Source organism: Tilletiopsis washingtonensis, assembly GCF_003144115.1.
Source record: "Tilletiopsis washingtonensis strain MCA 4186 unplaced genomic scaffold FA09scaffold_10, whole genome shotgun sequence".
In the NCBI taxonomy this organism is placed as follows: domain Eukaryota; kingdom Fungi; phylum Basidiomycota; class Exobasidiomycetes; order Entylomatales; genus Tilletiopsis; species Tilletiopsis washingtonensis.
In genome coordinates this window covers 270,769-298,751 of record NW_020312007.1, presented here as the reverse complement: position 1 = coordinate 298,751, position 27,983 = coordinate 270,769, and the positions used below count along the sequence as shown (strand labels likewise).

Below are 27,983 nucleotides of genomic sequence, written 5' to 3'. Positions count from 1 at the left end.
GCGCGCGGACCAGATTCCATCAAGGTATGGGAGAAGAGTGTCATGATGGGAGACTACATGCGCCTAGAAGACGGCGGTGAGTGCCGAGTAGCTCGGGCTGCCCAGGCCCGAAGAGCCGTCCCAGCCGCTAGCCGCGGGGAAGCCGTTGGTCGTGCTCGAGCCGCAGCCATACGATCCGCCAGAAGTGATGTCCTTGAGGTTGCTCTTGGAGTACAGCGCCGGGTTGGCCCAGCCAATGGAGTCCTGGCCGTTAGCGCGGCGGCGAGCGTTCTGCAGCGTCAGGAGCGAGGCGACGAGCGGGCACGAGGCCGAGGTGCCGCCGACGAGGCCCGTCTGGCCCTTCTGCACGATCACGTAGCGGCTGCCCTGCGCCGCCAGGTCCGGGAAGAAGCGTCCGTTGGCGTTGTACTCGCCCGAGGCCGACGAGGGGATCTTGCTCTTGTACGCCGAGACCTGCGACGACTGGAAGCTGGGGGTCGAGAATATCTGGGATGCGCCCGCGCCGCTGTAGAAGCCGGCCAGGTTGTTGTCGACCATCACCTCGGGCGAGAAGCCCTGCGTGGCACCGACGGAGAGGATGTAGGGGCAGCCTGTGGTGGATAGTCAGTGACGCGCGCGGCGGGACGGGGTCGCGTCGCGCGAAACGCGCGCGCCGCGCCGATTCTCTTCGCTCCTCGTCATCTACCATACGCACCGCCAGGATAAGTAGGCACAAAATTCGGGCACGTATCGCCCGACTGGCCGCCGACGCCGTAATCGCCGGATGAAACCACGATAGTCACGCCGAGCGACGTGAGCTTTTGTGCGGCATTGCACATCGAGTTGGCCTGCGACGACGAGAACTCCTTCTCGTCCGACCCGTAACTGATGCTGATGACCTTCGGCCGGGTGCTTGCACTGTAGTTGTTGATGAAGTCGTTGAATGTGAGCAGGAAGATGTCGCCGGCCGTCTGCGAGGTGCCCTCGGCGATGAATTGGCTGTGCGCAACACGGTCAGTCCTGGATGGCGCGCGGCGCGCCTCGCGGCGTGGCTCACCTGTTCAGAGGGTACGTCTGGCTCACGACAGTCTCGACATCAAGCATGGCCTCGACTCCAGGGTTGCTCTGGTCGTTCGTGGCACCGTTGCGCAGCTGAATCGGGATCGAGTAGCCAGCAGCGTCGGAACGGTACTTCTGGTTGAACGTCTTTAGGTCTGCACTGCGGTCAGCTGCTGCTGCTGTGGCTGGCAGACACGGCACTCACCTGTGTTCGAGACATATTGATCGATGTAGCCCATAACGCCGATGTCGACGACGCCCGAGGTGGCCTTGGGCGTGACGCTGCTCGTGCCGTAGTACGCGCGCAGGCACGCCGGCGTGACCGAGTTGGTGCTGCAGCTGCTGGGCGTCGACTGGCGGCGCTCGAGTGCCTCCTCCTCGGCCGCCTCGCCGGCCGGAATGTCCTCCTCGGCGAGCGGCGTGAAGCCCGTCGAGGCGCGGCGGATCGAGCCGTACGTCGAGAGCGGGTAGGCGTCCTGCACGCTGTTGGCAATCTCGGAGGGGATCGTGTAGGCCTTGGTGCGCGCCGCGCGCTGGCCGTCGACGCTGTACTCGAGGAACTGCGCCTGGAAGAGCTTGGCCGTCTGGCCGACGGTGCTGTCGACCGAGACGCTGTCGCGCAGCTTCGACCACTTCTGCGCCGAGGCCGGGATGCCGTTCTTGACGAGGAAGGCGCGCACGGCGGCCTCGTCGGCGGCCGAGGGCGAGGCGTACTGCGCCAGCTCGGCCTCGGTGAGCCACTTGCCACCGGATGCAGCAATGCTCTCCATGCGCGCCGTCAGGCCGGCCATGTCGGCGCCGTTGAGGCTCATCGTGAAGGTGAAAGGCGCCGACGTGTCTGCAGACGGCGACGTCTGCTGCCACGACGAGGGCACGACGGCCGGGGCAACGCGGTGGGCCGACGAGGGCGAGTCACGGCGAGCCGGAGTCGAAGGAGCGGCCATGGCGCCGCTGACGCTGAGCGCCAGCAGGACGCTGGAAAGGAGGGTCTTGGAGAACATCTTGCAGGTGCTGGTCCGAGGAGAGGAGAACGACTTGCGAGTTGCGATGTGACAAAAGGGAGCAGGGGATGCCAGAGGGCCTCCTTATGTAGCCGTCCGGGCGACACGATGGCGACATGCGAAGCACTGCCGTCGCCTCGGGCAGATCACATCAGGCCCCGCCGTTCTGACATTGCCGGCCGCATGACCGCCGGCATCTCCAGCGAGCCGGCGGCATCTTCCCCAGACACGCTGCCGAAGGGACATGCTGCGTTCTGTAGGGGGCTAGCGGGCATTCTGATTCGGCTGCGTGCAGCCGACCGAGGGCGAATGTGGGGGACGGGCATGAGTCCGCGTCATGCGTGCACCTGGAATAGCTCCGATAGCGTTCGGGCGATGCGGCAGCGACGGACAGGAGAGGAGTCAGCTGTCAGGCGGCTCAGCTGCTTCCTTCCAGAGGATCGCTGCTGCGATAGCCGCGGAAGCAGCGCTCGTGCCACCGAGCTTCGACAGCGCATGTCCTCCAATGCGAGATGCGCATGCGGCGTGCCAGTGTCGCCCGTCGCACCCTGACTCTTGCCAGCCGGCATCTGCGCTTTGCGTAAGCCGAGCGAGCTTCCGAGCCGGCTGTTCTGACGGACGCCGTGCCGATGCAGTGTGATGGTCCCGTCTTGCCAGCGAGCAAGGCGGCAGCGTATCAAGCATGAAGGTAGCCCTCCGAGCGCGCAGCATCGAGAAGGTGCCGCGTCGCGCGCCGCCTCCTGCTCGAAGAATCAGGTGGCGAGGCGCACGGCCGGCGCTACTGCCCGAGGTCGCACCCGGCAAGTGCGCAGCGCCCGCATGTGCCTGGGCTGTTTGCTCTGCGCCAGCAGAGGCAAGTCTCGCAAGCGGCGATGGGCGCACAGCAGCGCGCGGTTGCGATGACAGGCGGCGCTTGCGAGGGCCGCGTGCTAGCGCCGTCTCTGCGCGGTCTGGGATGACTGGGCCATGGCTTCTGATTGCCGCAGGGTGCGGACTGGGCTCGTCAGGCGGGAGCGCAACAGCCGAGCATGCCGCAAGCGGGCGTTGCGCCGCCGCACGGTGCACTTGCAGGGGTTGCATTGCCGCATCGCAGGGAAACGTGCGGCGTCGGAGGGGTCGCACGGGAGGGACCCTGAGCAGAGGAAGCGTGTGGCGGAGCCGGGCGCGGCGGGTGCAGCGTGATCTGCGGCGCACGGCGAGCTGGCCGGCGCTGGCACCGCAGCTGCGTCTCTGGTGCCGGCGCAGCGCGCAGCGGCAGCGGCGAGGCGGAGGCAGCTGCGCTCCGTGGCGAGGAAGGACGGATGAGGATGCTCGCGAGCGGGCATACGGCCGCCGCGCTAGCGTGGGCAACGTGCAGCGGCGCCGCTGCAGCCGCCGGCCCAGCGAGCTCGCCGCCGCTGAGCGGAGCGGGTCCGCGAGGAGCAGCGGCGTGCAGCATCGTCATGGCCCGCCTGCCGCCACCCGCCGCAGCATCTCAGCCGCAAAGATCTGCAACGGCCGAGCGGCACCTTCGAGCAGCGCCGCAAGCGCCGCCGGCTGCTCCGGCGCTAGTGCGGAGACGCGGCCGCACGCAGCCGCGGCATGGCGGCACCAGCGTCAGCGCGCTGCAGCCGCAGCCGAACAGACGCTGCTCCCGCACGTGGACTGCGCCCGAGCGCCCTGGAGAGCCATGCGGCTCACTATCCGCTCGCTGGACGAGCCATGGCGAGCACGGCAGAGAGGAGCTGTGCACGAAGCTCCAGAGGCGCTAAGAAGCGCACGCAGCAGACTCCGCCGCGCGTCAGCATCCCCTCGCCATCGTCGCTCGTTCTGCTCCTCTCCCTCTCAAAGGGCCCGTCCTGTCCACGGCCATGCATCCGAGCGCTGCACGCTGCAACGCAGGTGGCTGGCATACTTCTTCTAGTGCCGAGCGAGCCGCAGCCAGCTAGAATGCGTGCTGCAGCTAGGCGACCTCTATCTGCTGGCCGTCCTGCATCACCCGGGCCTGTCGCGAGGACGGAGCGTCGTCCGAAGCAGCTCGCCGCTCCATCGCCCTCGATATTCGGCTGATACGGCCCCCGCTAGGCACATCCAGGGCGCCTACTCGCTTCCTAGTCCCTCATCCCGCACGGCCATCTGCGGAGTCTGTTCCTCGCTCCCTCGCTAACTCACGCCGGAGCCTCCGTCCGCGGCTCGCTTCGGCAGAAGCGCCGGCCGGAATGGAGGAGAGGTTGTGCACATCGCTGCCCATCCAGTATCGCCTCAGGGCCGCAGTGTCCAGCATGCCAGCGCACGCACGGACTTTTGTCCGCCGGCCAACTCACGGCAGTCACGCATCGCAACATCGAGTGTGCGAGCCCGATGCGCAGAAGCTTCGTGCCCCGCTCCTCACCCCCGCGTTTGCCGTCGTCGCTGCCGCGGCAGCAACATGCTTGCCGTGCCCCTTGCGTGCTTTGTCATGAGCCAGACGTGCTGGTCGAAGACCGTCTCCGCCAGCTCAGCATCTCGCTGGACGCCGTCAGAGTCAGCCTGATGCGGCGTGCGCACAGACCAGAGAAGGAGCGGAGATCGTGCCCTCGGCGGCACGGCGTGTTGCGCGGCTCGGGGTGCGCTGGCGGCGGGCCAAAGGCGCTCGCTCCGCCGCTCCGAGGCGCGCGCTGGCCCCAGGTGCTGGGGGTCGGCGAGAATTGTCCAATGCCCGAGGCCAGCGGTTTGCGCGAGAAACGAAGCGGTCGTTGCCACGTGAGCTCGGGATCTGCGAACGGTCGGCTTCGGACAAGCGGCACGGCCGGTCCGAGAGAACGTGCTAGGGTCCCAGCTGAGACGTCGCCTGGGCCGCCGCCGCCGCGCGGAGGCCTCGTCGTGTCTCGCGCTCTGCCAACTGCGCGCTTGCCGTTGTGGGGCGATCCGCATCACCAACACTCTCTCAGCTGCATCAGAGCATCTTGCTCTCGGCCTCAAGTGCCGCTTGCTTGACGACGGGTGTCGTAGCTCAACACGACGGAGTCATTCTGCCGGCGGGGACGGGCGGCTGCGCCTCCACACTCTGACTGCACGCGCATCTCCACGGGCGGTCGCATCTGTGGATCCCGTTGCGTGCAGCGCAACACACCTCGAGGCCACACAACACCTAGAGCCAAGCCTTCTGACACAGCTAAGCACTCGGATCAGGGCGCGCAAGCGGCGCTTGACGCTCTGCTGCGCTGTACAGCGCTGCCCATGTCGAGCTTGGCCTGGATCCGCGAGGCAGCAACTCGCTCAGAGGCCGCTGTCGATCTACCTCCGACGCCTGCGCTCCACGCTGCAACCGTAGTCACTTCGACTGCGCAGCTCGCTCTATTTAAGGCCTGCGCCTTCGGCCCCGTAGCTGGCACATGCCTTCTCGTCCGAGCGCAGCTTCGCCGCCCTGCCAGCTGCTCAACGTCATGACTCGGCCCAGCGACGAGCTGCTAGCATATAGCTTCATTCCTGGTTCCAGCGGCGCTGGCGAGGCTCGTGGTCCTGCAGCAGGGCGCACAGATGCGCTTAGAAGCTGCTGGACGAGATGAAGAACCACTTGCTGATCGACGGGTCGATGGGCGCAGCCGGCTGCGGGCTGGCGGCCGGGATGTCGTTGATCGAGGCGTCGTTGTGGCCCTTGGAGCCGGTGACCGTTGCGTTCTGCAGCACAAGCGGTGAGCCGCGGCAGCGAGCGCCAGTGTCTGAGAGATACTCACAGCAATGGACACACCGCCAGCCTCGGCCTGGCCGGCGACGAGGCGCTTCCAGGCCTCGTTGCACTCGTGCACGACCTCGGTCGCGTACTTCTGTGCTCAGCAGCGGAGCGTCAGTGCAATTCAGGGCGCAGCTTCTCAGCCGCAGCGCACCTTGTTCTTGGCCTCGCCCGAGAAGGCGAACTGGTTCTCCGGCTTGCCGTCCGGGATCTTGTAGATGCGGAACCACTCGTTGGTGGCGCGCACAAGGCCAGGCAGGTGGCGCTCGACGTCCTCAATGTCGTTGAGCTTGGGCGCCAGCGGGTCGTTGACGTCGACGACGATGACCTTCCAGTCGGTCTCGCCCTCGTCAAGCAGCGCCATGACGCCGAGCACCTTGACCTGCTTGATCTGGCCGACGTAGCCGACCTGCTCGCCGATCTCGCACACGTCCAGCGGGTCGTCGTCGCCCTTGGCCTTGGTGTCGGGGTGCGTGGCGTTGGGGTCCTCCCAGGTCTGCGTACGTGTCAGCAACGCACCGCAGCACAGGTCCACACGCTACCCACCTGCGGGAAGGCACCGTAGTTCCAGATGTAGCCATGGTGCGGGAAGCAGTTGCGCACGAAGCGCAGCTTGCCCTTCTTGGTGTCCTGCTTGATGGGGTTGAGCGCCTCCTCCTTGGAGATCTCGAGCTTGGCGTTGGTCCAGCGCGGGATCTCGACGACCATGTTCAGGATCGTCTTGCTCTCGTCGGCAAAGAGCGGGATGTCGTGGAACGGCGAGATGGGCTTGCCGGCGGCGTTCTCGTGGTACACGCGGTACTCTGCGAAGGACAGCATGAGCTACGTGCTGCAAGCGAGGCTGCGGCCGGTTCTACCGCCAAGCAGCATGCACCACCACAACAGAGCCGTCCACTACTCACCAAGCGAGTTGGGCGCGCCGATCTGGCGGGTCTTGAACTCAGACATGGCGGCGAGGGCAGGGGCGGCGGGCGCGGCGGCGGCAGGCGACGAGGCGGCGGGAGCAGCAGAGGTGAGGTGACGTGCGTGCTGGGAGAGGCGGCGCAGCGGTGCAGACATGCAAGGTGAGTTGCAGGTGTGGTGGAGCAGAGGCAGGCAGGCAGCAGCGCCGGCGAGCGAAGGAGTCCAGCTGCTGGCGCTGGAAGGCGCATCGCCGCACGGGCGCAGCGCAACGGCGACCGGCGACGCCCGAGTGCCGTGTGGCGCGGGCATGGCAGCAGCACAGCGGCAGCACGCCAGCAGCGCCAGCGCCCAACTTCTCGAGTTGGCGTCGACGCCCGCCGAAGCCGCGCCGCCGGCGAGCGCATGGCGTGCTGGCTGTCCTCCACGTCTTGGCACGCGCTCGCAGGCCCTCCCCTTCGACAGAGCAGCCGAAGCTGGCAGACACGACTGCATCCTCTGAAGAGCCACCCACAGCGACCGCACATCTCGCAGTCAGAGTGACAGCGCTGAAGGCGCATGCTGGACGGGAGCGCCGTGATTACATAAGCGTGGTCTCACTCCGCTCGGCTGCACTGTGGGAGCAGCCACGCGTCGCGGGGCTGCACGCGTCTAAAGTGCCAGCGTGGGAGCGGTGCGGAGTGTTGCACGCTCGTCCGCCAGCGCTGCTCCGCGTCCGGCGCCGCCTTGCTTCCTCTCCTCACGCACTTTCCACGCCTCCGCACCCTCACGACCGACACGACCCTCTGCTCTCGCATCCCCACCGCTCCTGACATCCGCGCACCCGGCGCGCGCGCCCCGCATCGGCTGGCCCGAACCACCTCCTGACGCACCGGCAGCATGCCCAAGCGCCGCGTCTGCCCGTTCAATTTCCAGCCGCTCGAGGTCATCCGCCGCGATGAGTATGGCCCGCCGCGCTACTGGGCGCGCGCAGTAGAGCGCACGCTCAAGCCTGACGGCGTCGTGCCCGGCGGCGCCGCGGCGCTGGCAGCGGCAAGCGTGCCGCAGACATTCGCCGTCGGTGATGTCATCTACCTGGGCGTCAGCTCGGGCAAGCCCGACGTCGCGGTCATCACCCACATCATCGCCTGGGAGGACGACGATCGCCTGGACTCGAACATTCGCGGCTCGGTGCATGTCACCGTGCGCCCGTTCGTGCGTCCGGAGCGCCTGGCACAGGCCACTGCGAAGGGCATGACCGGACTCGTGCGCGATGTGAGTAGCGGCTGCTGCTGTCTGTAGCGCTGCCTGTTCATCATAGTGTCCCCAGAACGAGGTCTTCTACGCCCAGCGCGCTCCAGCGAGCGCACAAGCGCCAGCGCAGCCACGCCGGGCTGAGACGTCTGCCGCCGGAGCGGCCAGCGACACGGACGACGAGGAGGAAGAGGGCGGTGCATTCACGGTGCCTGCTTCCGACATGCTCCAGCGCGTCACGCTGCACGCGACGGAAGAGACGTATCTCGCCGCGGCCATTGCGTGCGGCCAGGCGACGGGCCCACGCACTGGGCCTGGCCGGCCAAAGACGAAGGGCGTGGGCCCGCCTGCGCACATCTTCTCAGAGCTGGCTGTCGATGCGCAGAAGGGCGTCTTCTGGGCTATGGACTGGAACGCCGTTCAGCAGCGCGGCGCAAAGGAGGACAAGTGGGAGCTGCTGGAGGAGGATGGCGCGCCGCTCAAGGACCCCGGCATGCGCCCGCCGCAGCTGCGCGAGGCGGTCAAGGAGAAGCGCGGCCTCGTCGACCCGGCGGCCAAGCCGAAGCCCGCCAAGGCCACGCCGAAGCCGAAAGCGGCGAAGAAGACGCAGGCCAAGACGCCCAAGAGCGCGGCCAAGAAGACTCCAGCTGCGTCCAAGGAGACAGGCACGCCGAAGCGCAAGCCCGTGGTGCTCGCGCCCGGCACTCCAATCCATGCTCCAGAGTCTCTGGCGGACATGCTGCGCGAGGCAGAGGTCGAGGAGGATCCCTTCTGGCGATCGCCATCTGCTCCACGCGCGTCTCACGCCTCGACGTCTGCCGCTGCGCTCGAGCCCATCACGCCTCGGCGGCGCATGCCCAAGCTCAAAGCTGCACCGGCTGCAGCGGCAGATGCCGACGCCGAGATGCACTCGGCTTCTGGAGGCTCAGACGACGATGAGGAGGGCTCCGTGTGGTCGGGAGGAGACGAGGCGGTCTCCGAGGACGAGGACGCCGATACAGCTGCCACGTCCGAGGAGGATGACGAGGACTCGAGCGATGAAGAGTTCGTCGGTGACATCCTCACGCGCAACCGCAAGCGCCGCGGCGGCAAGCGTGGCGGCGTGCCGCGCACACCCACAGCAAAGCGCTTCGCGAGCGCGAGCGCTGCTGGCACGCCGCGGAGCCGAGGCATCGCGACGCCTAACCGGAGAAGCATCCTTGACTCGCAGGCCCGCGCTGCGCCGTACCCTACGCTGCCCGCTCGCGCGCCGCAAGTCGCGAATGTCGCAAGCGAGGAACTCTCGACTCTCACGCCGCACGCGCGGGCCCGTCGCCTGCTGCACGTCGGCGCCACGCCATCGCAGCTGCCATGCCGCGGCGACGAGTTCGAGGAGATCCTCTCGCACGTCGAGGATGCCGTCCAGGATGGCGTCGGCGGCTGCGTGTACGTCGCCGGCGTGCCGGGCACGGGCAAGACGGCCACAGTGCGCGAGGTCGTGCGCGCGCTGACGCTGCGCGCCGACGCTGGCCTCGTGAGCCCCTTCAACTTCGTCGAGATCAACGGCATGAAGCTGCCCGACGCGTCGCAGGCGTACTCGCTGCTCTGGGCCGCGGTCGGCGGAGGATCCGAGCGTGCAGCCGCCCCGAAGACGGCACTCAAGCGCCTCGCGGACCACTTTGCTGCGGGCGGCGCCGGCCGCGCCACGACCGTCGTGCTGATGGACGAGCTTGACCAGCTGGTCACGGCGCGCCAAGACGTCGTCTACAACTTCTTCAACTGGCCCAGCATGCGCGGCAGCCGTCTGATCGTGCTCGCCGTGGCCAACACGATGGACCTGCCGGAGCGCACGCTCAACGCGAAGGTCGCCAGTCGCCTCGGCATGACGCGCATTCCCTTCGAGCCGTACCGCAGCCAGCAGCTGGCCGAGATTGTGCAGACGCGCCTCGGCATGCTTCCGCCTGGCACGGCGGCGAGCGAGGAGCAGGTCGCGCGCGCCAAGGCCATCGGCTGTGACCAGGTGATGCACCGCGCGGCAATCGAGTATGCCTCCAAGCGCATCGCCAACGTCTCGGGCGACGCTCGCCGCATGCTCGACGTGTGCCGTCGCGGAGTGGAGCTCGTCGAGGCGCGCGCTTTGACTGCCGCTCCTGCGACCGCTGCCGATGGCTCAGCCGCGGCTGCACCAGCCGCAGCGGCGGTGCAGCCCGCCGACATGATCGAGATTCTCTCCGCTCTAGTCAAGTCTGGCAAGGTCGCACACGTGCGCGCGCTGCCGCTGCACGCCAAGATGCTCCTCATCTCGCTGCTCAGCGTGCTGCGCCGCTCCGGCCTGGCCGAGGCTTCCGTGGGCGACGTCTTCGCGCACCACCGCGTGCTGTGCACCATGCACGGCGTCTCGCGCGGCGCTGGCCTGCCCGGCACTGCCTCGCACCGCGATCCCTGGAACGCCGACGAGCTGGCCGCGCCGCTCAGCAGTCTCTGCGCCATGGGCCTCGCCATCGCCGTCGGCACCGGTGCAGGGCCGGGCCGCGCGGCTGTGCACGGCCGCCTCATGCTCGCTTGTCAGGAGGACGAGGTGCGCCTCGCTCTCGAGGCGGACCAGGACGAGCGACTGCGCAAGATGCTCTAGTTCTCACAGCGCCGTTACTCTGCGCTTTCTCTCTCTCCATTGATGTACTTCATGCATTCGCCTGCCTGGCTGCTGCGCCGGGCACGCAGCCGGGCCGCGCTCTATTCAATGTCACCCTCCCTTCACGCGACCGTCGGCTGCACTTGCTTGATGGTGAGGCTGTCTGACCGCGTGGTGCGCAGCAGACACAGCTCGGCGTAGCGGTTCGTGCCCGCCCGGAAGCGCTGCGGCAGCCAGAAGGCGCGCTCGATCGTGGCGCGCAGCTTCGCCAGCTTGCTGGCCGCAGCATCGGCGCGGCTTGCAGGCAGGTCGAGCAGGGGCCTGCACAGCAGGCGCTCCCACTCATCGGAGGCAGCGGCGTAGCGCGGCTCGAGCGGCGCAGGCTTGGAGCCGTCGGCGTAGCGGTGCGGGTGGTCAGAGTCGACGAGGTAGTCGCACGTCGCGATGTCGACCTGCGGCACAGCGTCAGCCAAGAGAGACGGCCTTTGCGTGCAGCATCACTCACGTAGCGGTCCTCCTCCTCGCGGTTGAGGTCGTTGAAGCCGTCCTGCAGCGCGCGTGTGCTAGCCTTCCACGGCCACGCCCAGCCGAGCACACCATCGAGGCGAGGCATCGGGTCGCCGACCGGCGGCACGGCAAAGTGCTTCGGCAGGATACCGCGGAACTCGGAGCGGATGAAATCGACGCGCGCGCCGTCGGGCACGAGAAAGTGCGTCGGGAAGCGGTGCCACTCCTTGCCGAAGCACAGCCGAATGCCCTCTTGTCCGTCGAGGTCGTTGCGCAGCTGTGTCAGCGGCGCAAGGTCGACGACCGGCACTTCGCGCTCGTGGCCCTTGTGTCCACGGCGGTGCCAGTTGCGCGGCAGATTCTCCATCTCCTCGAGCGTCATCACGGGGTGCTCGTTGTTGTTGATGCGCTCCTGCACCGACGGCGAGAGTGTGCCAGGGAAGTGCGCTGCGACGACGCGCGGCAGCTCGCACGTGCCGAGATGCTGCAGGAGAGCGATGGGCGCCCGCTGCGCCGGCGCAGTCTGCAGCACGCGCGAGATCGACAAAAGGCCGGTCAGGATGCAGGCGCCGCTGGTCAGGTTGGAGAAGAGCATGGTGCGTGAAGCCTGCGTGACTGACTGTCAGTGGTGCGAGACGACAACGCAGCGTGTTGCTGCGCTCACCTGGTACGGCGACTTGGTCCGCTTGACAAAGGCGCGCTCCACGAGGCCACGGAAGAGGTAGATCGTGACGGCGGCGTTAAAGCAAATGAGCGGGTACGCCGGATACACGAAGCGCTCCTCCTTGTGCGGCTGCAGCGTGAGGATGCCCAGCCAGAGGTAAAGGGGCGCGAGACGCACGAGCAGCAGCGTAGTGTACGTCGAGCCGACGAGCTGCTCCTCGCCCTTCTTCTTCTTGAGCTCCTCCTCGGCCAGCGGCAGGAGGGCCAGGCGCTTGCGGTCGAAGCGCAGAGTGAGGGCAACGGCAGGCAGCGACAGCATGGCCAGCACAAATGCCGGGCCAAAGTTGAGCATCAGGTTCTGCAGGTAGAAGTGCCACGGCTCCACGCCATAGAGCTCCGGTCCGGCGCCGCGGCGCGAGGAGAGGACGTTGTAGATGAAGATGTTGAGCGTGCCGATGACCGTCCGGCCGTAAGCCAGCGAGTCGATGGCGACTATGGGCAGCGCGATGGCGCCTGCGGCGGCCACGCAGCGCAGCCAGTTCATCAAGCGTGCTGAGCGAAACTCGGTCAAGCGCGCTGCAGACACGAGCTGGCCGCTCGCGAGGAAGAGCTCCTCGAAGACGAAGGGCAGTGCGAGTGCAAGCGCAAAGGGCCAGCCGAGCAGCGCGCCCAGCGCGAAGAAGCCTGTCGCGAGGCCCGTGCGGTACTTGGGCGTCGGCGCCGTGGCGGCATTCGAGGGGAAGAGCGCGGCCGAGCGCGAGGGGTAGAAGGCGTACGACAGCGCCAGCGCCGACGTGTACATGCTGAAGGTCGACGGCAGCAGGGCTAAGAAGCGTGTCAGGATGAGCATCCCGAACAGTACCGCGCGTCACTCACCGGTGGAGGCCTCGTACATGCCCGCACTCGCGACGAGCAGGGCCAGGAAGTACCGGCTCACGCGCGGGTTGATCACCTGCGCAACGGCGCGGACGAAGAATGCCTCGCACAGCGAGCTAGTCGCAGCAAGCGCGATGCGAATGGCAAAGAAGGCGTAGCGCTAGATCGGACATTGATGAGCCAGGATCGGACCCCTGCGGCGCAAGCGAGCTCACCTTCTCCATGTTGGCAAGCGCCGGCAGCCAGCTGGCGACGGGCAGATACTGCGCCACGTACGCCCAGCTGCGAATGGCGTACTGCGGGCTGTACTCCCAGGTCTGGAACGGGCTCTGCGCCGTGCCGAGCGGCCATGGGGCGTGCGCGAGGAGATGCAGCGGCTCCCAGTAGTTGAACGCTGCGCGACAAGTGTGAGCCCGGGCCCCTATCCACTACAGCGATGCTAGCCAAGTGAAGCACTGCAACAACGCTATCTCTTGCTGCTCATCCTGGGCGCTTGCTCCTGAAGGACAGCCGGCGGTGCGACGACGGCACTGCCTTCTCGCAGCAGCCCTCCACGCCCCGCTCTCGCCGCTCCACTCACTCTCGTCGCAGTCGGCGATGCCCGAGTACATGGCGCTGACGACGCGCACGAGGAGCAGCGTGCGGAAGGCCGTCGCCGTCGTCGCGGCCCACGGCGGCGCGCGATGCAGCGCCGAGTGGTCCTTGAGCAGCCCGACGCGGCGGATGTCGGCCTTCATGGCGCCGCTGCCCAGCGGCACCGTCTTCTTGACGCCGGCGCGGCCGAGGCGCACGTACTCGGGCTGCGGGCGCGACATGGTGGCCAGGGGTGGAGAGCGGCCGGGTGGTGGTGGTGCTAAGGCAGAGGCTGGACGGCGCAGCGGGCAGCACTCAAGATGCAAAGGGCGTGGGACCGCTGCGCCCACCGAGAAGAAGTGAAGGCGCAAGAGAAGGCAAGGGGGCGCGCCGCCAAGCCTCCAACGGGCGCACTACAAATGACGTCGGTTCCTCTATTCGGCACTTCAGCTCGCGGCCCACTTTTGTACTCGAGCCGCACGGGCCCACGCACGCATGAGGGGTCCGGTCCCGGCCGAAAGCGAGCTCCAGCTTCCAGCCGTCCACTTCTGAGACGCTGTCTGCCGTGGCGGCGGCTCTGAGTTTCAGGCAGCGTCGCTTGAAGGACAAGGTCGCCCATGGGCAGAGCCTGCTGGAACGGGAGCTCGGCCACCGCAGGGCGCGCCGGCCGTCAGGTCTGCGTTCTGGGCAAGCGTGAGGCGAGCAAAATCCAAATCCGCGCGCGCGGCACCCCGCACGTCCATCGCGCAGACCATCAGGCTCGCGCTGGACCTCGGCTGCTGGCGCTCTCGCCGCACTGCCCGCTGCAGAGATGCCGTCGATATTCGGAGCTCTATGCACCGACTTCAAGGTGTAGAGATGCTTACGGCGTGAGAGTCTGCCGGCGCTGGCGACCGCGGCGGAGGATGTTGTGCGCGCGCTTGAGCCCAGCCGGCGATCACCCCGAGGCCAGCTGGGCTCGCCCGGAGCGCACACAAGCGTCTCTTGGTGCGGTCTTCGCAGCGAGCCGCCTCTCGAGGAGCCACGACTAGACTGTGCACACCTAGCACAGCCTCCTCTTCATGGCGAGCTCAGCTGCAGCGTGAAGGGCGAAGTCCGCTGTGCCATGTCTCTCGACTGCGCAGCTCCGGACACAGGCCGCTCGGCGGGTGCCCATCCGAGCGGCCGTCCCGCTCGCCTCGCTGATGCCACTCGTCCTGCGGCTGTGGCTGCGCACGTCACACGACTCTACTGCGGCTGCAGCATGCTGTCGAGGCTAGACAGCTGCTCCTCGCCCAATCTCAATCCGGCCGCGGGACGTCTCTGCATGGCTGCTGTGCTCCTTTGCTTGCTGCTGCATCGCAGCCGAGCCGGAGGTGCGGCGCCCGATCTGCGCTGCAGAGCATCCACAGCTGCGGACTTCTCTCGTCTGATGCTGCGCTCTGCGTCTGACGCTGACGGCGAGGCTCTTCTGCGGCTGCGGCTGTCCCTGCGCTGCTGAGGCTGTGAGCGCGTTGTGCCTGACGCCTCGCCCAACAGGCCGCTGCCGCTGCTGGGGTGCCTGCCGCCTGCTTCCACAGAGCCGCCGGCTCGCATCCGCGGCGAGAGAGGCGCCACGCGGTCGCTCGGTACCCACGGCGCGCGGGAACGGGCCCGAGGCGCGCGAGGTGGGCCCGCTGCTCTTCTTGGCCGTGCTCGCTGCGCTGGCGCCGCGTTTGGAGGCTTCGCTGTTGGGCTGCGCTCGCTGTTCATCAAGGCGCGCCGCGGCACGGGAGAAGCAAGAGACACGCGCGCCGCGGCGCGCGCGCCCAGCGTCAGCCTGCAGCAGCTGCAGCGGGAGGAAAGGCGCGCGCGCCTCGCTGTCGGTTCGCTGCGGTGCGCACGCGACGCAGCAGCCAACACATTCCCCACCACCGCCGCCCGTCCTCATCCCTACCCTCACCCTCTCCATCCAGCAGCAGCGACCGCCAGCCGTGCCGCAGCTTCCTGCGCACCTGCTTGCCTGCCTCGTCACCGCGCGTCGCCCTCTCCAGCGCGCCTGACCTCGCCGGCCGCTCTGGTGCTCCTTGGCGCGTCCGTTCCTTCTCGCCTGCAGCCGCGCGCCGTCGCCCCGCCGACGCGGCCACCGTCGCTGTATACCCACTGCTGCATCGCATAGAGAAGCAGACGCCCACTCGTCCTCTAGCCGCCTCCTGCGGCCTGCACCGCGCGTCCGCCGCCGGTGCTCCGCTGCGCGTGCCTCTGCCTAGCACACCCGCGCGTGCGCTTCTCGCGAGCTGCATCCGCCCGCCATGTTCGCCAGCGGCTCGTCATCGCCGCCCAGCCTGCCGCTGCCGGGCGGCAAGAGCCTGTCCACGTCACCGCTGGCGGCGTTCGGGCGGGCACGCGCGCGCTACCTGCTCGTCAGCGGCGCACTCACCGTGCTGCTGCTGCTCTTCTTCGTCTTTGGCGCCGACGACGCCGCGGCGCCGCATCGCCTCGGCCATGCGCTGCATAGCGCAAAGTGGTCGCAGTGGTGGCACGGCAGCGCCAAGACGCCCGGCGAGGAGGAGATCCCGCCGCTGACGGTCGACGAGCAGGTTGCCGGCGGGCCAGTGGCGCACCTGTACGACGACCGCAAGTGGGTCAACGGCAGCGGCCGCACCGACCTCTCCTACGACACGCCCTTCAACCGCGACGACCTGACGCTGTGCGAGGACGAGTGCGACGCCTTCTTCCCGGGCCTGTGGAAGGAGATTGACCGGAGTGTCAAGTACTTCACCGAGGTGGTCAAGTGAGTGTTGCAGGCGGAGCAGCGCATGTATGCGCGGCTGGGACTGTGCTGGATGTTGCGTGGCCTGCTGTAGGCTGCTTTGGCGGTCTGCCCCGTCTGCGTCTGCAAGCAGCGCACCTCGAAAGCAGCGCACCTCGATACTGACGGCCGCGCCCTGGCAGGTACGACAAGGAGTACCTCGAGTATGCGTGCGACGACGGCATCTGGACGCACATGCGCGTCGTCGTGTACAACAACCGCCTCTACATCAAGTCGTACAAGCAGTCCGACTTTACGCGCTCGCAGGCGGCGCTCGCGCTGCTCAACCTGGCCGTCATGACGTCGCGCGAGAAGCTGCCCAACGTCGAGTTCTGCATCGGCCTGCAGGACTGGGGCAGCCGCGGCAAGTTCGGCCTCGACCGCAGTCCGGACCTGGAGGACAACTGGCTGATGCCGGACTATGGTTGGTGGAGCTGGCCCGAGGTGAGTGTATGCGCGGGCAGCACTGCCCGCTGCGGCAGCGCGTGCAACACATACTCATCCGCGCTGCGCCGCACAGCACGTGGGCTCGTATCAGGAGCACCGGGAGAAGACGCTGCACGTCGAGCAGCAGACGCCGTGGGAGCAGAAGATCAACAAGCTCATGTGGCGCGGCAGCATGCGCGTGGGCACGGCGGACCGCGAGAGCCTGATGGCCGTGGCACAGGGGCACGACTGGAACGACATCCGGGCGCTCGACTGGGAGGGTGAGTTGGCCGCGGCGCGCTGTGCGCGCACGGGAGCGCGGCGCTGACTCGGCCCGAGCAGACAAGTCGACGCAGGTGCCCATGGCGGACCACTGCAAGTGGAAGTTCCACGGCTTCCCCGAGGGCAACACGTACTCGGGCCGCCTGCGCTACCTGCAGAACTGCCGCGTCGTGATCGTGACGCACGAGCCGCGCTGGATCCAGCACTGGACGCACCTCAACAACGCCGACTGGAACTCGATGGACCAGAACATCGTCTACGTGCCCAAGGCGCTAGGCGAGGGCCAGGGCGTGCTGGTGCACGACAACCAGGGCCATGAGAGCTACGACCGCACGTGGGAGCGCCTGCCTGAGACGATGGACGCGCTGCTCTCCGACGACGCGCACGCCAAGCGCATCGCCGACAACCAGTGGACCTTCTTCCGCGAGCGGTGAGTCGGGTGCCGGTCTGTGCGCACGCCGCGATGCTGACAATCTCGTCCTCACAGGTATATCTCGCCCGCCAGCGCCGCGTGCTACTGGCGCAAGCTGTTGTGGGGCTTCAGCAAGGCGCAGCTCTACACGGTCGACCTGCGCGGCGACGAGACGAGCTACCACTCGTTTGTGCTCAAGGGCATGAAGAGCCCCACCGACAACTTCAGTGCGTCGTCGTGCCACTCGTCGCAAGCATGCGCGCTCCCGCTGACCTCGTCTGCTGCGCACAGACCATTAGGCCGCCGCGATCCGTCGCCGCTCGGGCCTGTCTCACGCACGTATCGGGGCAAATGTGAATCCTTCAGCGAACCATTGAGCCCGGAGGATAGGTTGCATTCGCAGCGCATGACGAGAAGGTGGTGTACAGGTGTGGGCAGGGGCGACGGCGTAGCGGCCAATAATGTAGCAGGAGGGACACGGCGTGGCCTAGCGGCTAGGCGGCGGCAGGCGTGGGGGCAGACTGGAGCGTCCAGAGCGCCGGCTTGGCAGCGACGCGGATGTCCTCGTACGGCTGCTGCTGCTCGAGCATGACGAGGTCCTTGGTGCCGAGCACGAGGAGCTCGAAGAAGAAGCCGGCGGCGGCGCGGCGCGAGGCACCGGCGGCGACCTTCTCGAAGCTGAGCGTCTTGCCGGCGCCCGCGGCGGGCAGCTCGTCGTCGTCGAGCTCGGCGGCGATGGCCGGGTCGAGCTGGGCACGCACGACGCGCAGCGCGCGGATCGAGTTGTTGCTCCAGCCCGACTGGGCGGCGCGCGCCTTGTCGGCATCTGCCGGGCGCGCATCAAAGGCAGCCAGCGGGTTCTGCGAGTTGGGCGAGAAGCCGACGAGCGAGTCCTCGGCGGGCTCGTTGTCGTCATCCTCCGGCGTCGCGAGGCGAGACAGCGCAGGAAGGCGTCCGGTCTCCGACTCGTCGTCTGCGGCGACGTCGGCGTGCCGAGACTTGCGCGTCGAGCGGCGAAGGCCGTCCTCCTCGAGACCGAGGGCAAAGTCAGGCATCTCTTGGTCCATCATCATGTCCTGGCCCTCATCGCCCCAGGTGTCGTCCAGGCCGCCGAAGCCGCTCAGGCCGCCGGGCTGCTCGGCGCCCACGTCTCGCCGGCCGATCTCGCTCAGCTCTTCGGAGCCGCGAATGCGCTTGGCGGCGCGCTCGCCCTCGGCATCAAGGCCACGTCGCCGCCGCAGAACCGCTGCGTCGAAGGTGAAGAGGCTGGAAAGCTGAGGTGCCAGGCCGATCGGGCCGGCAAAGATGTCGAGCGAGGCGTTGGCCTTGTCGCCGAGCAGGTGCCGTGCCGGGTCGCCGTTCATGGTAAGCAACCGGAGGTATGCGCGCGAGCGAGGAAGGTAGGACTCCTGCAGAGCGAGGTCAGTGAACGTCCTTTGTAGCTCAACTTCTGTCTGCACGCACCTCGATGAGCGTCTGAGGAGAGGCGTTTTGTTGGCTGACACCGGCGAGCTGGATGTTCGCGTCGATGATCTGCTTACGGCCCTTGCCGCCTTGCGCCTTGGCTTCCTCCAGGGCGCGGCGCTCGGCCGCCTCGCGGATCTTGGCGGCGGTCCGTGGTGTCATGTCGATGGTGTCCTCCGCAACGCTTGCGGGAGCTGTCGATGCGGTGTCAGCGAGCAGTCTGACGAGCCGAGCCCGTGTCAACTCACCTGCCGGCGCATCGAAGTCGCCGCCGAAGAAGTCGAAGCCTCCATCATCAAAGTCCGGCATGGGACCGAGACTGTCGCGCTGGCCGGCGCCTGTGTCGTTCGCCTCGCCACCGAGACCCAACAGGCTGCCGACACTGCGGCCTCCCACATCCGAGCCGGCGGCGTCCCGACCGACGCCGACGCTGAGGCTGTCGTCGACCTCCATCTCGTCGCCGCGCAGCAGGCCAGCTTCCCGCGCCGCCAGCGCATCGTCGTCCAGCTCGAGACCAAGGTCAAGGCCTCCATCCTCAAAGTCGCCCGAGGCAATGCCCGTCTCGGCGGCATCCCACGCATCGCCGTCGTCGATGATGCGGTTCAGCGTGATGTCCTGCTGCCGCGCCAGGTGCGTGTTGCCGCTGCTGTCCGGCGCGCGCCGCTTTGAGGCAGAGCCAGTGCGCAGCGGGGTGCCAGAGCGGCCAGCGCCGCCATCTGCGTCCCAGTCTTCCAGGCCCGCGTCTGGGAAGCCCATGTCGAAGTCTGTCAGCGTCGCGCCGAGCGTGATGGCACTGCGCGGGACGTGCAGCGCGTCGGACGTCATGTCGACGGCGCCCGAGCGGAAGGCCTGCGGTGCAGCATGAGCGCGTGGTCACGCCAGCAAGCACCATGTTACGCACCACCTTGATCTTGACGAGCGCCTCGTTACAGTCGTCGAGCAGGTACTTGGCCTTGCGCGAGTAGATGCGCACGACACCGAGCAGCAGCTGGCCGGTGAGGCGCAGGGCCATCGGCGCGGTCTGCTGCGTCATGATCGCCTCTGCAGGCCCAAACACGGGTCAGCATCGCTGCGCCAAGTGGCGCCACAGGGGCTCCGAGACCATACGAGGCCGCACTCTGCACCGTTGCACCGGATGGCAACGTGCTTCCTCACATCCTGCCCACCGTGACTCACCGACACCCTTCTCGACACTGGTGCGCAGCAGCTGCGCCTTGGAGAGTCGCCGCTCCCAGTGCGCCGCCAGCCAAATGTTGCCGAGCGCGCCGCGCTTCGACAGGATAACGTCGGAATAGAACATGGCGTGGGGCGCAGTGGATGCAGCGGATGGGCTCGCGGGCGCGAGAGGGTCGCGCGAAGGCCGGATTCAGAGACCGGAGATGGAGCAAGAGTCGCAGATAGAGCCGTTTGCGCGCCGAAGGGCGCGAGAGAACAAAGAAGGAGACGCAGGAGAGAGAGGGAGAGAGCGGGGTGACCCGTCAGAGCAGCTGGTATACGGCGGGAAGAGGGGCGAGAGGGGGATGGGGAGAGGGGCTGAGCCGCGTTGACGCGGGGAGCTCGGCCGCGCTGGGCGCGCGCGCGCCGCATTCGGCAGCCGCATTTTTGTATTGGCCCTGCCGCCAACTTCTAGCGCCACTCTATTCGCGACTTCAACGACGCGCCGGCCCGCACGCGACGCGTCACGCTCGCCCTCAGGCTCCTCCACTTCGCCTCTAAGACGACGGCACTCCACTCGAGCAGGGAAGCAGTGATGGTGTGCAGTCAGGACTAGAGTACAGGTGAAGGAAGGGAGGGTGTACAGAGAAGAATGCTTCGTAGGCCGGCCACACGCAGAGCGAGCGGCCCGGCGCGGCACCGCTCAGCTCGGCAGGACGTGCTCGTCGTCCTCAGCAGTGAAGAGGTAGCCCTCGGTGACCAGGTTCTCGACGGCGGTGCTGCACAGCGACAATCAGCATCGCAGCATCACAAGCTCGACACGGCACTCACCGCACGTCCTGCTCCTTGTACCCCGCAATGCGCCGCGCCACAGTCACGATGGGCACGCCGGAGCCCTCGTGCGCATCGGCCAGCGACGCGATGCTCTCCATCACCTTGCGCTGCAGCGGGTCCTCGATGTGCGAGAACTTCTGCTCTGCGCCGCCAGTCGCCGCGCGAGGGGCGCCAGTCGAAGCCTGTAGCAAGGGCTGTGAGTGTTGCGCCTGCAGGGGCGACGCTCTCCCCGACTCACGCCGGCGCCGTTGAGCAGCTGCAGATGCGTGTTGATGGCCTCGAGCTTGTGGAACATCACCTCGTCAAAGTCGGTGATCGGCCGGATGTGGCCAGCAGAGATCGAGACCTTGTTCTGGAATGCCTTGATCGTGCCGAGCACGCGAATGTAGCGATTTTGCCTGGGCGCCGATGCAAGTCAGCCTCTGTCCTGCCTCAGCGCCGGCTTGCACCTCCTGCGGGAGCAGGGGAGCGCAACACCTTGCCCGCCCTTGCGCAGCCTGGCAGACCAGACATGGAGATCATGTCCAGCCACGCCGCCGTCTGATAGCTCGAGCCCGTCACGCTGCGCTGCACTCACGTAATGCCGTCCGTCTTTCCCGTCTCATCAGCGTTGCCGTCCAGCCACTGCCGCACGTCAATGCTGCCCGTGCCGTCCTCGACGCTGTACGAGACGTTCGTCGGGAAGGACGACACGTTGCGCACCACGCCGACGAACGTGAGCTGTGGAAGCGAGTGAGCCAGGCGCTCGTCCAGCAGCTGCGCGCGCAGCAGACTCACCTGGCCAAGCTGCACACCGTCGATGGTAAAGTCGCCCTCAGCGGCCGGCTGCTGCGCATTGAGGATCTGCCGGATCGTCACTGGCCGCAGACTGTTGGAGCCGGACTTCTGCTCCGGGAAAGATGCATCAGCGCCCGGTGTCGACCCGTGGGCGCTTGCGATGGCGGCCAGCGCTGCACGCTCGTCAGGCCAGGCGGCGCGGCTGCCTCGGCCCACCACACCTCGCCGCTGGCAGCCTTCTGAGATGCTGCTGCGCCCAGCCCTAACGCACACATCGCCGCACTCCACCGCACATCTGCTCAGCTCACCTTGGTGCTCGGGCTGTCCTCGCCGCCGGCCATGAAGCCGCCGCCCGTGCTGTAGTTCGCGCCGTATGGGTTGCCGCCGTCGAAGCCTGCAGGAGAGCGGGATGCAGCGCCGATCAGCGACGCTCAGCAGGTGCGAGCTGCGCCGCAGGCTCACCGCTCATGTTGGGCGAGTGTGTGAGGGTGCGTGAAGGGGTGATGTGGAGCGCTGCCAGGCGGTGCGGCCGTCCAACACGCACAGGCGCGGCGCAAGCTTCCCGCCGCGCGGCACAGGCGCAGCGCAGCCGAGCCGAGGCGCGCCACTTAACGCGTCTCGCACGCGACGCGCGCGCCAGCCTGCCGACCCGCAGCACCTCGCACCTCGAGACATCATCGTATTGTAGTTATCAAGTGCAGGAACAAGACGGAGAAGGTAGAGTGCTGCACAGCCGGCAGTAGGAGGGACAAAGCATGTAAAGACGGAGACGGGACTGCTCTACAGCTTGACCTGGCCGGCGACGATGGCCGCGTGGTCCTCCGGCTTGAAGGGCACGTACTCGTTGGCGTTGGGCGGCAGCCAGAAGAGCGGGTCCGAGCCGACCTTGGAGTGCTCGATGCCCTCGTTGCGCAGCGCCACCTTGAGCTGGGGACAGGCAGCGTGTCAGTATTGCACCCTTTCGCCGCAATCTCGGCTGCGCTCACCTGCTTGACGGTGCCCGTCGACTCGGCCGCTGGCACGATGCGGATGAAGAGCGGCACGGCATACTTGGGCAGGCGCTTGCGCGCGTGCACGGCCAGCGTCTTGAGGTTCGTCTTGGCCGCCACGTCCTTGGGGATGGCGGCGCAGCCGGCGCGGCCGTCGTGGTTCGGCACGAGCACGCCGTACACGTTGGCCTCGTCGCACACCTCGCCCAGCGCCGTCTGCACCTCGGCCGTCGACACGTTCTCCGAGCGCCAGCGGAACGTGTCGCCGATGCGGTCGCCGAACCAGAAGTGGCCTGCGCAGGGACGTCAGCATTGCCGCGGCTCGCACATGCAGCTTCACTCACCGTCCTGGTCCATGCTCATCAGGTCGCCCGAGCGGAAGAACGCGTCGCCCTTCTCAAACACATCCGCCAGGATCTTCTTCTTCGTCGCCTCCGGGTTGTCCGCATAGCCCATGAAGGCGCCTGTCGGGTCCTTGTTGATGCGCATCAGGAACTCGCCCGTCTCGCCCGGCTGACAGGGGATGCACAGGCCCGTCTTGGGGTCGCGCTCAATGTCCTCGGTAATGGCGTCCACGCGCACGATCTTGTAGTCCGGGCGTGCCCGCCGTGCCAGCGCGCCCAGCCGGCCGATGGCGCCCGCGCCAAACGGACCGGTGTTGTAGTTGAGCAGCGCGCCGTTGCCCTCGGACGAGGCGTAGAACTCCGAGATGACGTGCACGCCGAAGCGCTCGCGGAAGCGCTGCCAGACGTCGGGCCGCATGCCGTTGCCGTAGGCCATGCGCACGCGGTGGTTCTTGTCGTCCGGGTGCGGCGGCACGGCGAGCAGGTAGCGAGCAATCTCTCTGCACGAAGGGCAAGGGTCTCAGCATCGCTCTTCACCCACAAGACCTGCGCTGCTCACCCGATGTACTGGATGACGGTAGCGTCGTTTTCCCGCACCTCGGCCCAGTAGCGCGACGCCGAGAATTTCCGGCCAATGATGACCGTCGAGCCGGCGTACCACGACGCACCGATGCAGAGGAAGGCCGCGCTGGAGTGGTAGAGCGGCATGGGTGTGTAGATGCGGTCCTTGCTGTTGAAGCTGTTCACGCGCGGCCACATGGCCATGGCTGCGCCGACACGGCCGTGCGAGCAAAGTGCCGCCTTGGGCAGGCCCGTCGTGCCGCTGGTAAAGATGAGCACGGCGACGCTCGACGAGTCGATGCCGTCGCGCAGGCTGGCCGGCGGCGCCTTTGCGCTCTGCGCCGCAAGCTCCGCCGGGCCGAGCAACTGGGCGCTCGGCAGGTCGATCGAATGCGCACCAGCCTTCTCGCTGATGCCATCGTCGAGGCACACGAACTTCTTCAGCAGGCCGTTGGACGTCAGCTTGTCCTGCACCTCGCGCAGCGCGCCCTCGAGCGACGGCTCGTAGATGACGAGCTGCGCCTTGGACACGTTGACGCAGTGCACGAGGCCCGGGCCGTTGAGGCCGTTGTTGATGAACGCCGGCACGACGTTGATGCTGAGACACGCGAGCCAGATGAGCGGGTACATGGCGCAGTTGCCCATGAACACGGCGATGCGGTCTGTGTGCGGCGTAAGTCTCGCTGCGGCGGGCGGCGGCGGTGCGAGCGCTCACCTCCCGACTTGAGGCCCTGGGCGCGAAGGTAGTTGGCGAGGCGGTGCACGACTGCGCGGCGAGCGTCAGCAGGAGCAGCGCCGGGTGGTGCCGCAGCGGGAGCGGCGTGCCTCAGATCAAGTGTAAGTGGTCGGTGCCACGGGGCAGCCTCGCAGCGCATGCGCCGGGCCTCCCTGCCGCAAAGTATGGTATGCTCTCGTCCCCGGCACGTCCCTGCGTCGCGCACCCTGCTGCACTCACTCTGCTCGGCCTGCTTCCACGTCGTCGTCTGCCGCTCGTACACATACATGGCGTCGTCTGGCTGGCGCTTGACCGAGTCCTCGAAGAAGGCGTACATGCTGGCGCGGCCGCGCGCCAGGCGCCACTTGAAGCTGCGCGAGAGGTGAGCGTGAGGCGCCGGCGGTGCAGCTTGCAGCGCAGCCGGCCCGCACTCACTTCATGTTGGCGCCCGAGTTGGCGCGCCCGAGGTGCACGTCGTTGGCGAGGCCGTGCTTGGCGTCGAGGTAGGCCACCGCGGCCGCGGCGATGGCGGCGTTGAGCAGCTTCGTCATGGCTGCGGGTTGGCAAGGGGATGGAGAGGTGCGGCGTGGGTATCGGCGACGGGACGGGTGTTGCAAGGCAAGCTGCGCGGCCGCCCGGCCCAAATGTCGAGACAGTGGCAGGCCAGTGCGGAGAAGGAGCGGATCGCCGGCGCAGCGCAGCGCAGCGCAGCAGCCGAACAGCGCTGCGTGGGCGGCGGACGAAAGCGGCGCGAGAGCAGCAGCGAGCGCCGGCGGTGGAGGCGCGACGCTGAGCACGAGAGCCGAGCATGCGCCGCGCCGCGCAAAGGCGGGGGCGCCGTGAAAGCATGAAGCCGCGCCGCGCGGCGTTGGCGCTGTCTGTGCTGCGCCATCGTGCAGCAGCTGCTGCCCCGTGCAAGATTCGCGCCTCCGTCCCACCTCGCCCCACCGGCCGGACACCAACACCTCGACGATGCGCTCACAGACTCGCGGCACAGCGAGCGCTGGCCGCTGTCCTGACGGCTTCTCATACACCTCGTGCGGGCCAGGGACGAGGCTGCAGAACCCTGACGCTGTGACTCGCGCGTCGAGCTGGCCGAGCGTGGTGTCATGGGCCCGCTCGAGAAGCCAGTCAGCTGCCAGAGGCTCAGATGCATCGTCTCATTGCGAGCGAGTGCAGACCGGATGTAGCTCATGCGTGTGTGTGTCGTGGATGCGTGGCCGCTTTGCGAAGAGGAGCGCTCAGTAGCCGCCGCCATAGCCGCCCTGCTGGCCGCCGTACTGGCCACCGCCCTGCTGGTTGTACGGGTTCGGCGGCGGTGCACCGTAGCCCTGCTGCTGGTACGGGTTGGGCGCGCCATAGCCCGGCTGCGGCTGGCCGTACTGGCCGTCGGGGCCGCCATACTGCTGCGGCGGCGGCGCGCCGTACTGCGGCTGCTGGCCGTAGCCCTGCTGCGCCTGGCCCGGGTAGCCGCCGTCGCCGCCGTGGCGCGGGAAGGGGTCGCCGCCTCCGCCGTGGTGAGGAGCGCCTGTAGTAAGAGGGTCAGCAATGGCACGCTCGTCATGTTGCTCCTGCTGCACTCACCGTAGTTCTGCTCTTGACGGCCACCGTAGTTGTCGTCACGTCTCGAGCCATAGCCATGCTCCTGCTGCCGTCCGTGCTCCTGTTGGCGACCCTCAAAGCCGTGCTGCTGCTGACGGCCCTGGTAGCCGTGGCGCTGCTCGCCGTCGTCGTCATCGCGGCCGCCGCCGTGGCGACGCTGCTCGCCGCTGTCATAGCGATGGTGCTGCGGCTCCGGCATTCCCATGCTGGGCGCGCCATAGCCGCTCTGACGGCGGTCGTCGTCGTCGTGGTCGGCCTCGCGTCGCCGGCCGCCTCCGCCGGCGCTCTGACCCTGGCTGGCGATGTAGCCGCCAGCAGCGCCGAGGATGCCGCCCTGCGCCTGCAGCTTGTTGCCGACGTAGCCCTGCACGCTGTGCGCCATGTTGGTGCCCGCTTCGTAGCCCTGCTGGCCCTGCGGGGCGTACTGGCCCTGGTTCATGCCGCCGCCGCCGTGCGAGTGCGGCTCGGCCTTGCCCGAGCGCGTGTTGGTGTGGGCGCGGCAGCTGCCCATGTCGAGGCGGCGGATCGAGTCGCCGTTGGAGCGCGCCCAGCCCTCCATGTACTGCATCATCTCTGCCTGCACTGGGTGGCACCGGCTCGGGTTGAACCAGTTAGGCTGTAGTGTGCGAGTCAGCGTGGCTACGCTGCGGCAACAAGCCGTGGTGTGCTCACGTGGAACCAGCCAGCCAGACACTCGTCCGCCACGGCATCGGGGTTGCCCTCGCCGTCCCAAGCCTTGACCACGAGCTGGAGCACGCGTGGGTGAGCGAAGCGAGACACTGCATGACGCGTCGACCTACCTGCACGGTGTGGCGCACTGCGATGCGTGCCAGGTTGCCCGCCGTCTCGTTGAGGCTGCAGGATATCAGCAATGAGGAATTGATGCATCAACCAGGCAGACCTGCTCACATCAGGCCGAAATGGTCCTTCGAAAGCTGCGAGTGGGTGGGATCGCTGGCGTTCGGATTCTCGTACACCTCCTGCTGGTCCTCGCCGCTGACGACCGCGGCGGACGTCTGGTGCAGACCGCCCATCGCCTGCTGCACAAGAGGCTTGACAAACGGCTCGAGGAGCGAGAGGACGAAGACGGACAGCGAGTTCGTGATCTTCTCGACAAGCGCCGACATGCCGGGGATCCTGCGAAGGCACATGAGCCTGGGCTGGCTTCAGATATCTGCAGCCACACTCACTTCTCAATCGTCGTCTCGATCGACATCATGACGCGGTCGCGGAACGAGAGAATCTTGAAGAGGTTGTCATACACCTCCTGCGGGTTCATCTGTGAGGGGTCCTTGGCAGGGCCGCGCGAAAGCTCCTCGGCGTCGCGCGTCGTGTTGCTGCCGCCGCCGCCGGGGATGCCGCTGAGCAGGCCGAAGAGCGTCTGCATGGCGCCGCCGCTGCCGCTCTCGCCGCCGCGCTGCTTGCTCTTGGCGCCGTCGACGGCCTTGGAGAGGTCCGAGATCGAGGCCTCGCTCATGTGGTCCTGCGCCTCGCCGAGCATCGAGTGCATGAAGTCGGCGCCGCCGAAGGTGCCGGTGACAAGAGGCGCGCACTGCGAGCCGTCCGGGGCGCGGACCTTGACGTTGGCGCCGACGTGGCAGAAGACCTGCCGGTGTCCGAGCTTCACGACTGCGGACCTGCCGTTAGAACAATAAGGCTAGAGAGAGGCCGGTGGACTCACGGGCCAGCTCGCAGAAGTTGCTGTGCGCGCTAAAGTCCTCGATCGTGTCTGCGTGCGGCGTCAGCAGAGCCGCAAGTGCTCCCTGGGCGCGGACACTCACGCAAGCCCTGGCCCAGCAGGCGGTACGCCTCCCACTCGTCCTCGGCGCGGCCGCTGCGGCGCGACTGGCGGCCCATCTCGATGCACTTGACGAGCGTGCGGCGCACAAAGGCGCTGCTCGTGTCGAAGCCCTGGCCCTCCTGCGCGATGTAGGCCTTCATGCCGCTGCGCGGGTCGACGGCAAGCTCGCGCTGCTCGTCGACAGGGCCGCGCAGGCGCGAGTCGTACTTGCGCGCATCCTCGCCGGCGGCGTAGCCCTTGGGGTTGTCGATGTGCTCCACGGGCAAGTACACGCCGAGGCGCTCCATCGTCACAAGGAACGAGCCGGTAGCGTAGCCGTGCGCCAGGAAGCCGAGCACCATGACGATGTTGAGCACGCTCATCTTCTCCATCTTCTTGAGCGCGGCGACGTCCATGGCCTGCGAGTAGTCGCGCAGCCAGTTGCCGAAGTACACGCGCTTGATGTCCAGTCCGCCAAACTTGCTGCCGCCGCCGAGGCCGAGGAAGCTGCCGCCGGCCTTCTTGGCGAGCTCCTCGAGGATGTCCTCGATGTCGCCGTGGCGGAAGGCCTTGCCCTCGAGGTACGAGAAGGAGGGAATGTTGCCGGCGCCGAACGCGGCGGCGGCGGGCACGAGCGAGAGGGCGACGAGCGCGAGGGCGACGAGGAGCAGCGTGGCGGTGTGGCCGCCTGCGCGGCGGGTGCGGCGGGGTGCCGTCATGGTGTGTGTGGTGGGGTGAGAGGGTGTGGTGGGTGGGAGCATCGAGTGTCGTGTGCGCAC

At 67.6% G+C, this 27,983-nt stretch overlaps 11 protein-coding genes across 11 annotated transcripts; 4 read left to right on the top strand and 7 right to left on the bottom strand.

Moving 5' to 3' along the window:
* Positions 1 to 63: 63 nt before the first annotated feature.
* Positions 64 to 1,850, bottom strand: FA09DRAFT_297446 (subtilisin-like protein; the record flags this gene model as incomplete). Its single annotated transcript, XM_025740207.1, has 4 exons — positions 64 to 590; positions 695 to 978; positions 1,037 to 1,198; positions 1,240 to 1,850. 4 exons carry the CDS (start codon positions 1,848 to 1,850, stop codon positions 64 to 66), a joined length of 1,584 nt encoding a protein of 527 aa, XP_025598463.1.
* Positions 1,851 to 3,662: 1,812 nt separating this feature from the next.
* On the top strand, positions 3,663 to 4,234 carry FA09DRAFT_20461 (hypothetical protein). The gene has a single exon (XM_025739455.1). The coding sequence runs from the start codon at positions 3,741 to 3,743 to the stop codon at positions 4,086 to 4,088; it is 348 nt and encodes a 115-aa protein (XP_025598462.1). The 5' UTR covers positions 3,663 to 3,740; the 3' UTR covers positions 4,089 to 4,234.
* On the top strand, positions 3,838 to 4,503 carry FA09DRAFT_329804 (hypothetical protein). Its single transcript, XM_025742334.1, has one exon. The coding sequence runs from the start codon at positions 4,238 to 4,240 to the stop codon at positions 4,478 to 4,480; it is 243 nt and encodes an 80-aa protein (XP_025598461.1). The 5' UTR covers positions 3,838 to 4,237; the 3' UTR covers positions 4,481 to 4,503.
* Positions 4,504 to 5,184: 681 nt separating this feature from the next.
* On the bottom strand, positions 5,185 to 6,799 carry FA09DRAFT_329803 (pyrophosphatase-domain-containing protein). The gene is made up of 5 exons (XM_025742333.1): positions 6,633 to 6,799; positions 6,277 to 6,533; positions 5,885 to 6,226; positions 5,735 to 5,824; positions 5,185 to 5,678 (listed from the first exon to the last, which is right to left on the bottom strand). The coding sequence occupies exons 1-5, from the start codon at positions 6,787 to 6,789 to the stop codon at positions 5,544 to 5,546; spliced, it is 981 nt and encodes a 326-aa protein (XP_025598460.1). The 5' UTR covers positions 6,790 to 6,799; the 3' UTR covers positions 5,185 to 5,543.
* Positions 6,800 to 7,372: 573 nt separating this feature from the next.
* FA09DRAFT_307952 (P-loop containing nucleoside triphosphate hydrolase protein) lies at positions 7,373 to 10,607 on the top strand. Its single transcript, XM_025740569.1, has 2 exons — positions 7,373 to 7,884; positions 7,940 to 10,607. The coding sequence occupies exons 1-2, from the start codon at positions 7,510 to 7,512 to the stop codon at positions 10,472 to 10,474; spliced, it is 2,910 nt and encodes a 969-aa protein (XP_025598459.1). The 5' UTR covers positions 7,373 to 7,509; the 3' UTR covers positions 10,475 to 10,607.
* FA09DRAFT_329800 (hypothetical protein) lies at positions 10,508 to 13,436 on the bottom strand. Its single transcript, XM_025742332.1, has 6 exons — positions 13,101 to 13,436; positions 12,736 to 12,914; positions 12,521 to 12,680; positions 11,646 to 12,469; positions 10,980 to 11,588; positions 10,508 to 10,926 (listed from the first exon to the last, which is right to left on the bottom strand). Exons 1-6 carry the CDS (start codon positions 13,333 to 13,335, stop codon positions 10,597 to 10,599), a joined length of 2,337 nt encoding a protein of 778 aa, XP_025598458.1. The 5' UTR covers positions 13,336 to 13,436; the 3' UTR covers positions 10,508 to 10,596.
* A 1,539-nt stretch (positions 13,437 to 14,975) lies between these two features.
* Positions 14,976 to 17,357, top strand: FA09DRAFT_329799 (hypothetical protein). The gene is made up of 6 exons (XM_025742331.1): positions 14,976 to 15,845; positions 16,007 to 16,307; positions 16,384 to 16,570; positions 16,632 to 17,001; positions 17,059 to 17,210; positions 17,275 to 17,357. Exons 1-6 carry the CDS (start codon positions 15,364 to 15,366, stop codon positions 17,280 to 17,282), a joined length of 1,500 nt encoding a protein of 499 aa, XP_025598457.1. The 5' UTR covers positions 14,976 to 15,363; the 3' UTR covers positions 17,283 to 17,357.
* Position 17,358: 1 nt separating this feature from the next.
* On the bottom strand, positions 17,359 to 19,973 carry FA09DRAFT_343246 (hypothetical protein). Its single transcript, XM_025744586.1, has 5 exons — positions 19,624 to 19,973; positions 19,349 to 19,488; positions 18,696 to 19,296; positions 18,448 to 18,641; positions 17,359 to 18,392 (listed from the first exon to the last, which is right to left on the bottom strand). The coding sequence occupies exons 1-5, from the start codon at positions 19,745 to 19,747 to the stop codon at positions 17,478 to 17,480; spliced, it is 1,974 nt and encodes a 657-aa protein (XP_025598456.1). The 5' UTR covers positions 19,748 to 19,973; the 3' UTR covers positions 17,359 to 17,477.
* Positions 19,974 to 20,184: 211 nt separating this feature from the next.
* Positions 20,185 to 21,682, bottom strand: FA09DRAFT_360460 (replication protein A, subunit RPA32; the record flags this gene model as incomplete). The annotated part of the gene is made up of 7 exons (XM_025745236.1): positions 20,185 to 20,381; positions 20,434 to 20,618; positions 20,675 to 20,834; positions 21,014 to 21,156; positions 21,214 to 21,321; positions 21,522 to 21,607; positions 21,676 to 21,682. 7 exons carry the CDS (start codon positions 21,680 to 21,682, stop codon positions 20,306 to 20,308), a joined length of 765 nt encoding a protein of 254 aa, XP_025598455.1. The 3' UTR covers positions 20,185 to 20,305.
* A 193-nt stretch (positions 21,683 to 21,875) lies between these two features.
* Positions 21,876 to 24,606, bottom strand: FA09DRAFT_360459 (putative FAT1-long-chain fatty acid transporter). Its single transcript, XM_025745235.1, has 7 exons — positions 24,258 to 24,606; positions 24,063 to 24,193; positions 23,823 to 23,873; positions 23,106 to 23,769; positions 22,547 to 23,046; positions 22,200 to 22,495; positions 21,876 to 22,140 (listed from the first exon to the last, which is right to left on the bottom strand). Exons 1-7 carry the CDS (start codon positions 24,371 to 24,373, stop codon positions 21,994 to 21,996), a joined length of 1,905 nt encoding a protein of 634 aa, XP_025598454.1. The 5' UTR covers positions 24,374 to 24,606; the 3' UTR covers positions 21,876 to 21,993.
* A 92-nt stretch (positions 24,607 to 24,698) lies between these two features.
* FA09DRAFT_360458 (Het-C-domain-containing protein) lies at positions 24,699 to 27,923 on the bottom strand (the record flags this gene model as incomplete). The annotated part of the gene is made up of 8 exons (XM_025745234.1): positions 24,699 to 25,350; positions 25,407 to 26,040; positions 26,097 to 26,171; positions 26,225 to 26,279; positions 26,334 to 26,561; positions 26,615 to 27,053; positions 27,106 to 27,153; positions 27,206 to 27,923. The coding sequence occupies 8 exons, from the start codon at positions 27,921 to 27,923 to the stop codon at positions 25,064 to 25,066; spliced, it is 2,484 nt and encodes an 827-aa protein (XP_025598453.1). The 3' UTR covers positions 24,699 to 25,063.
* Positions 27,924 to 27,983: the final 60 nt, after the last annotated feature.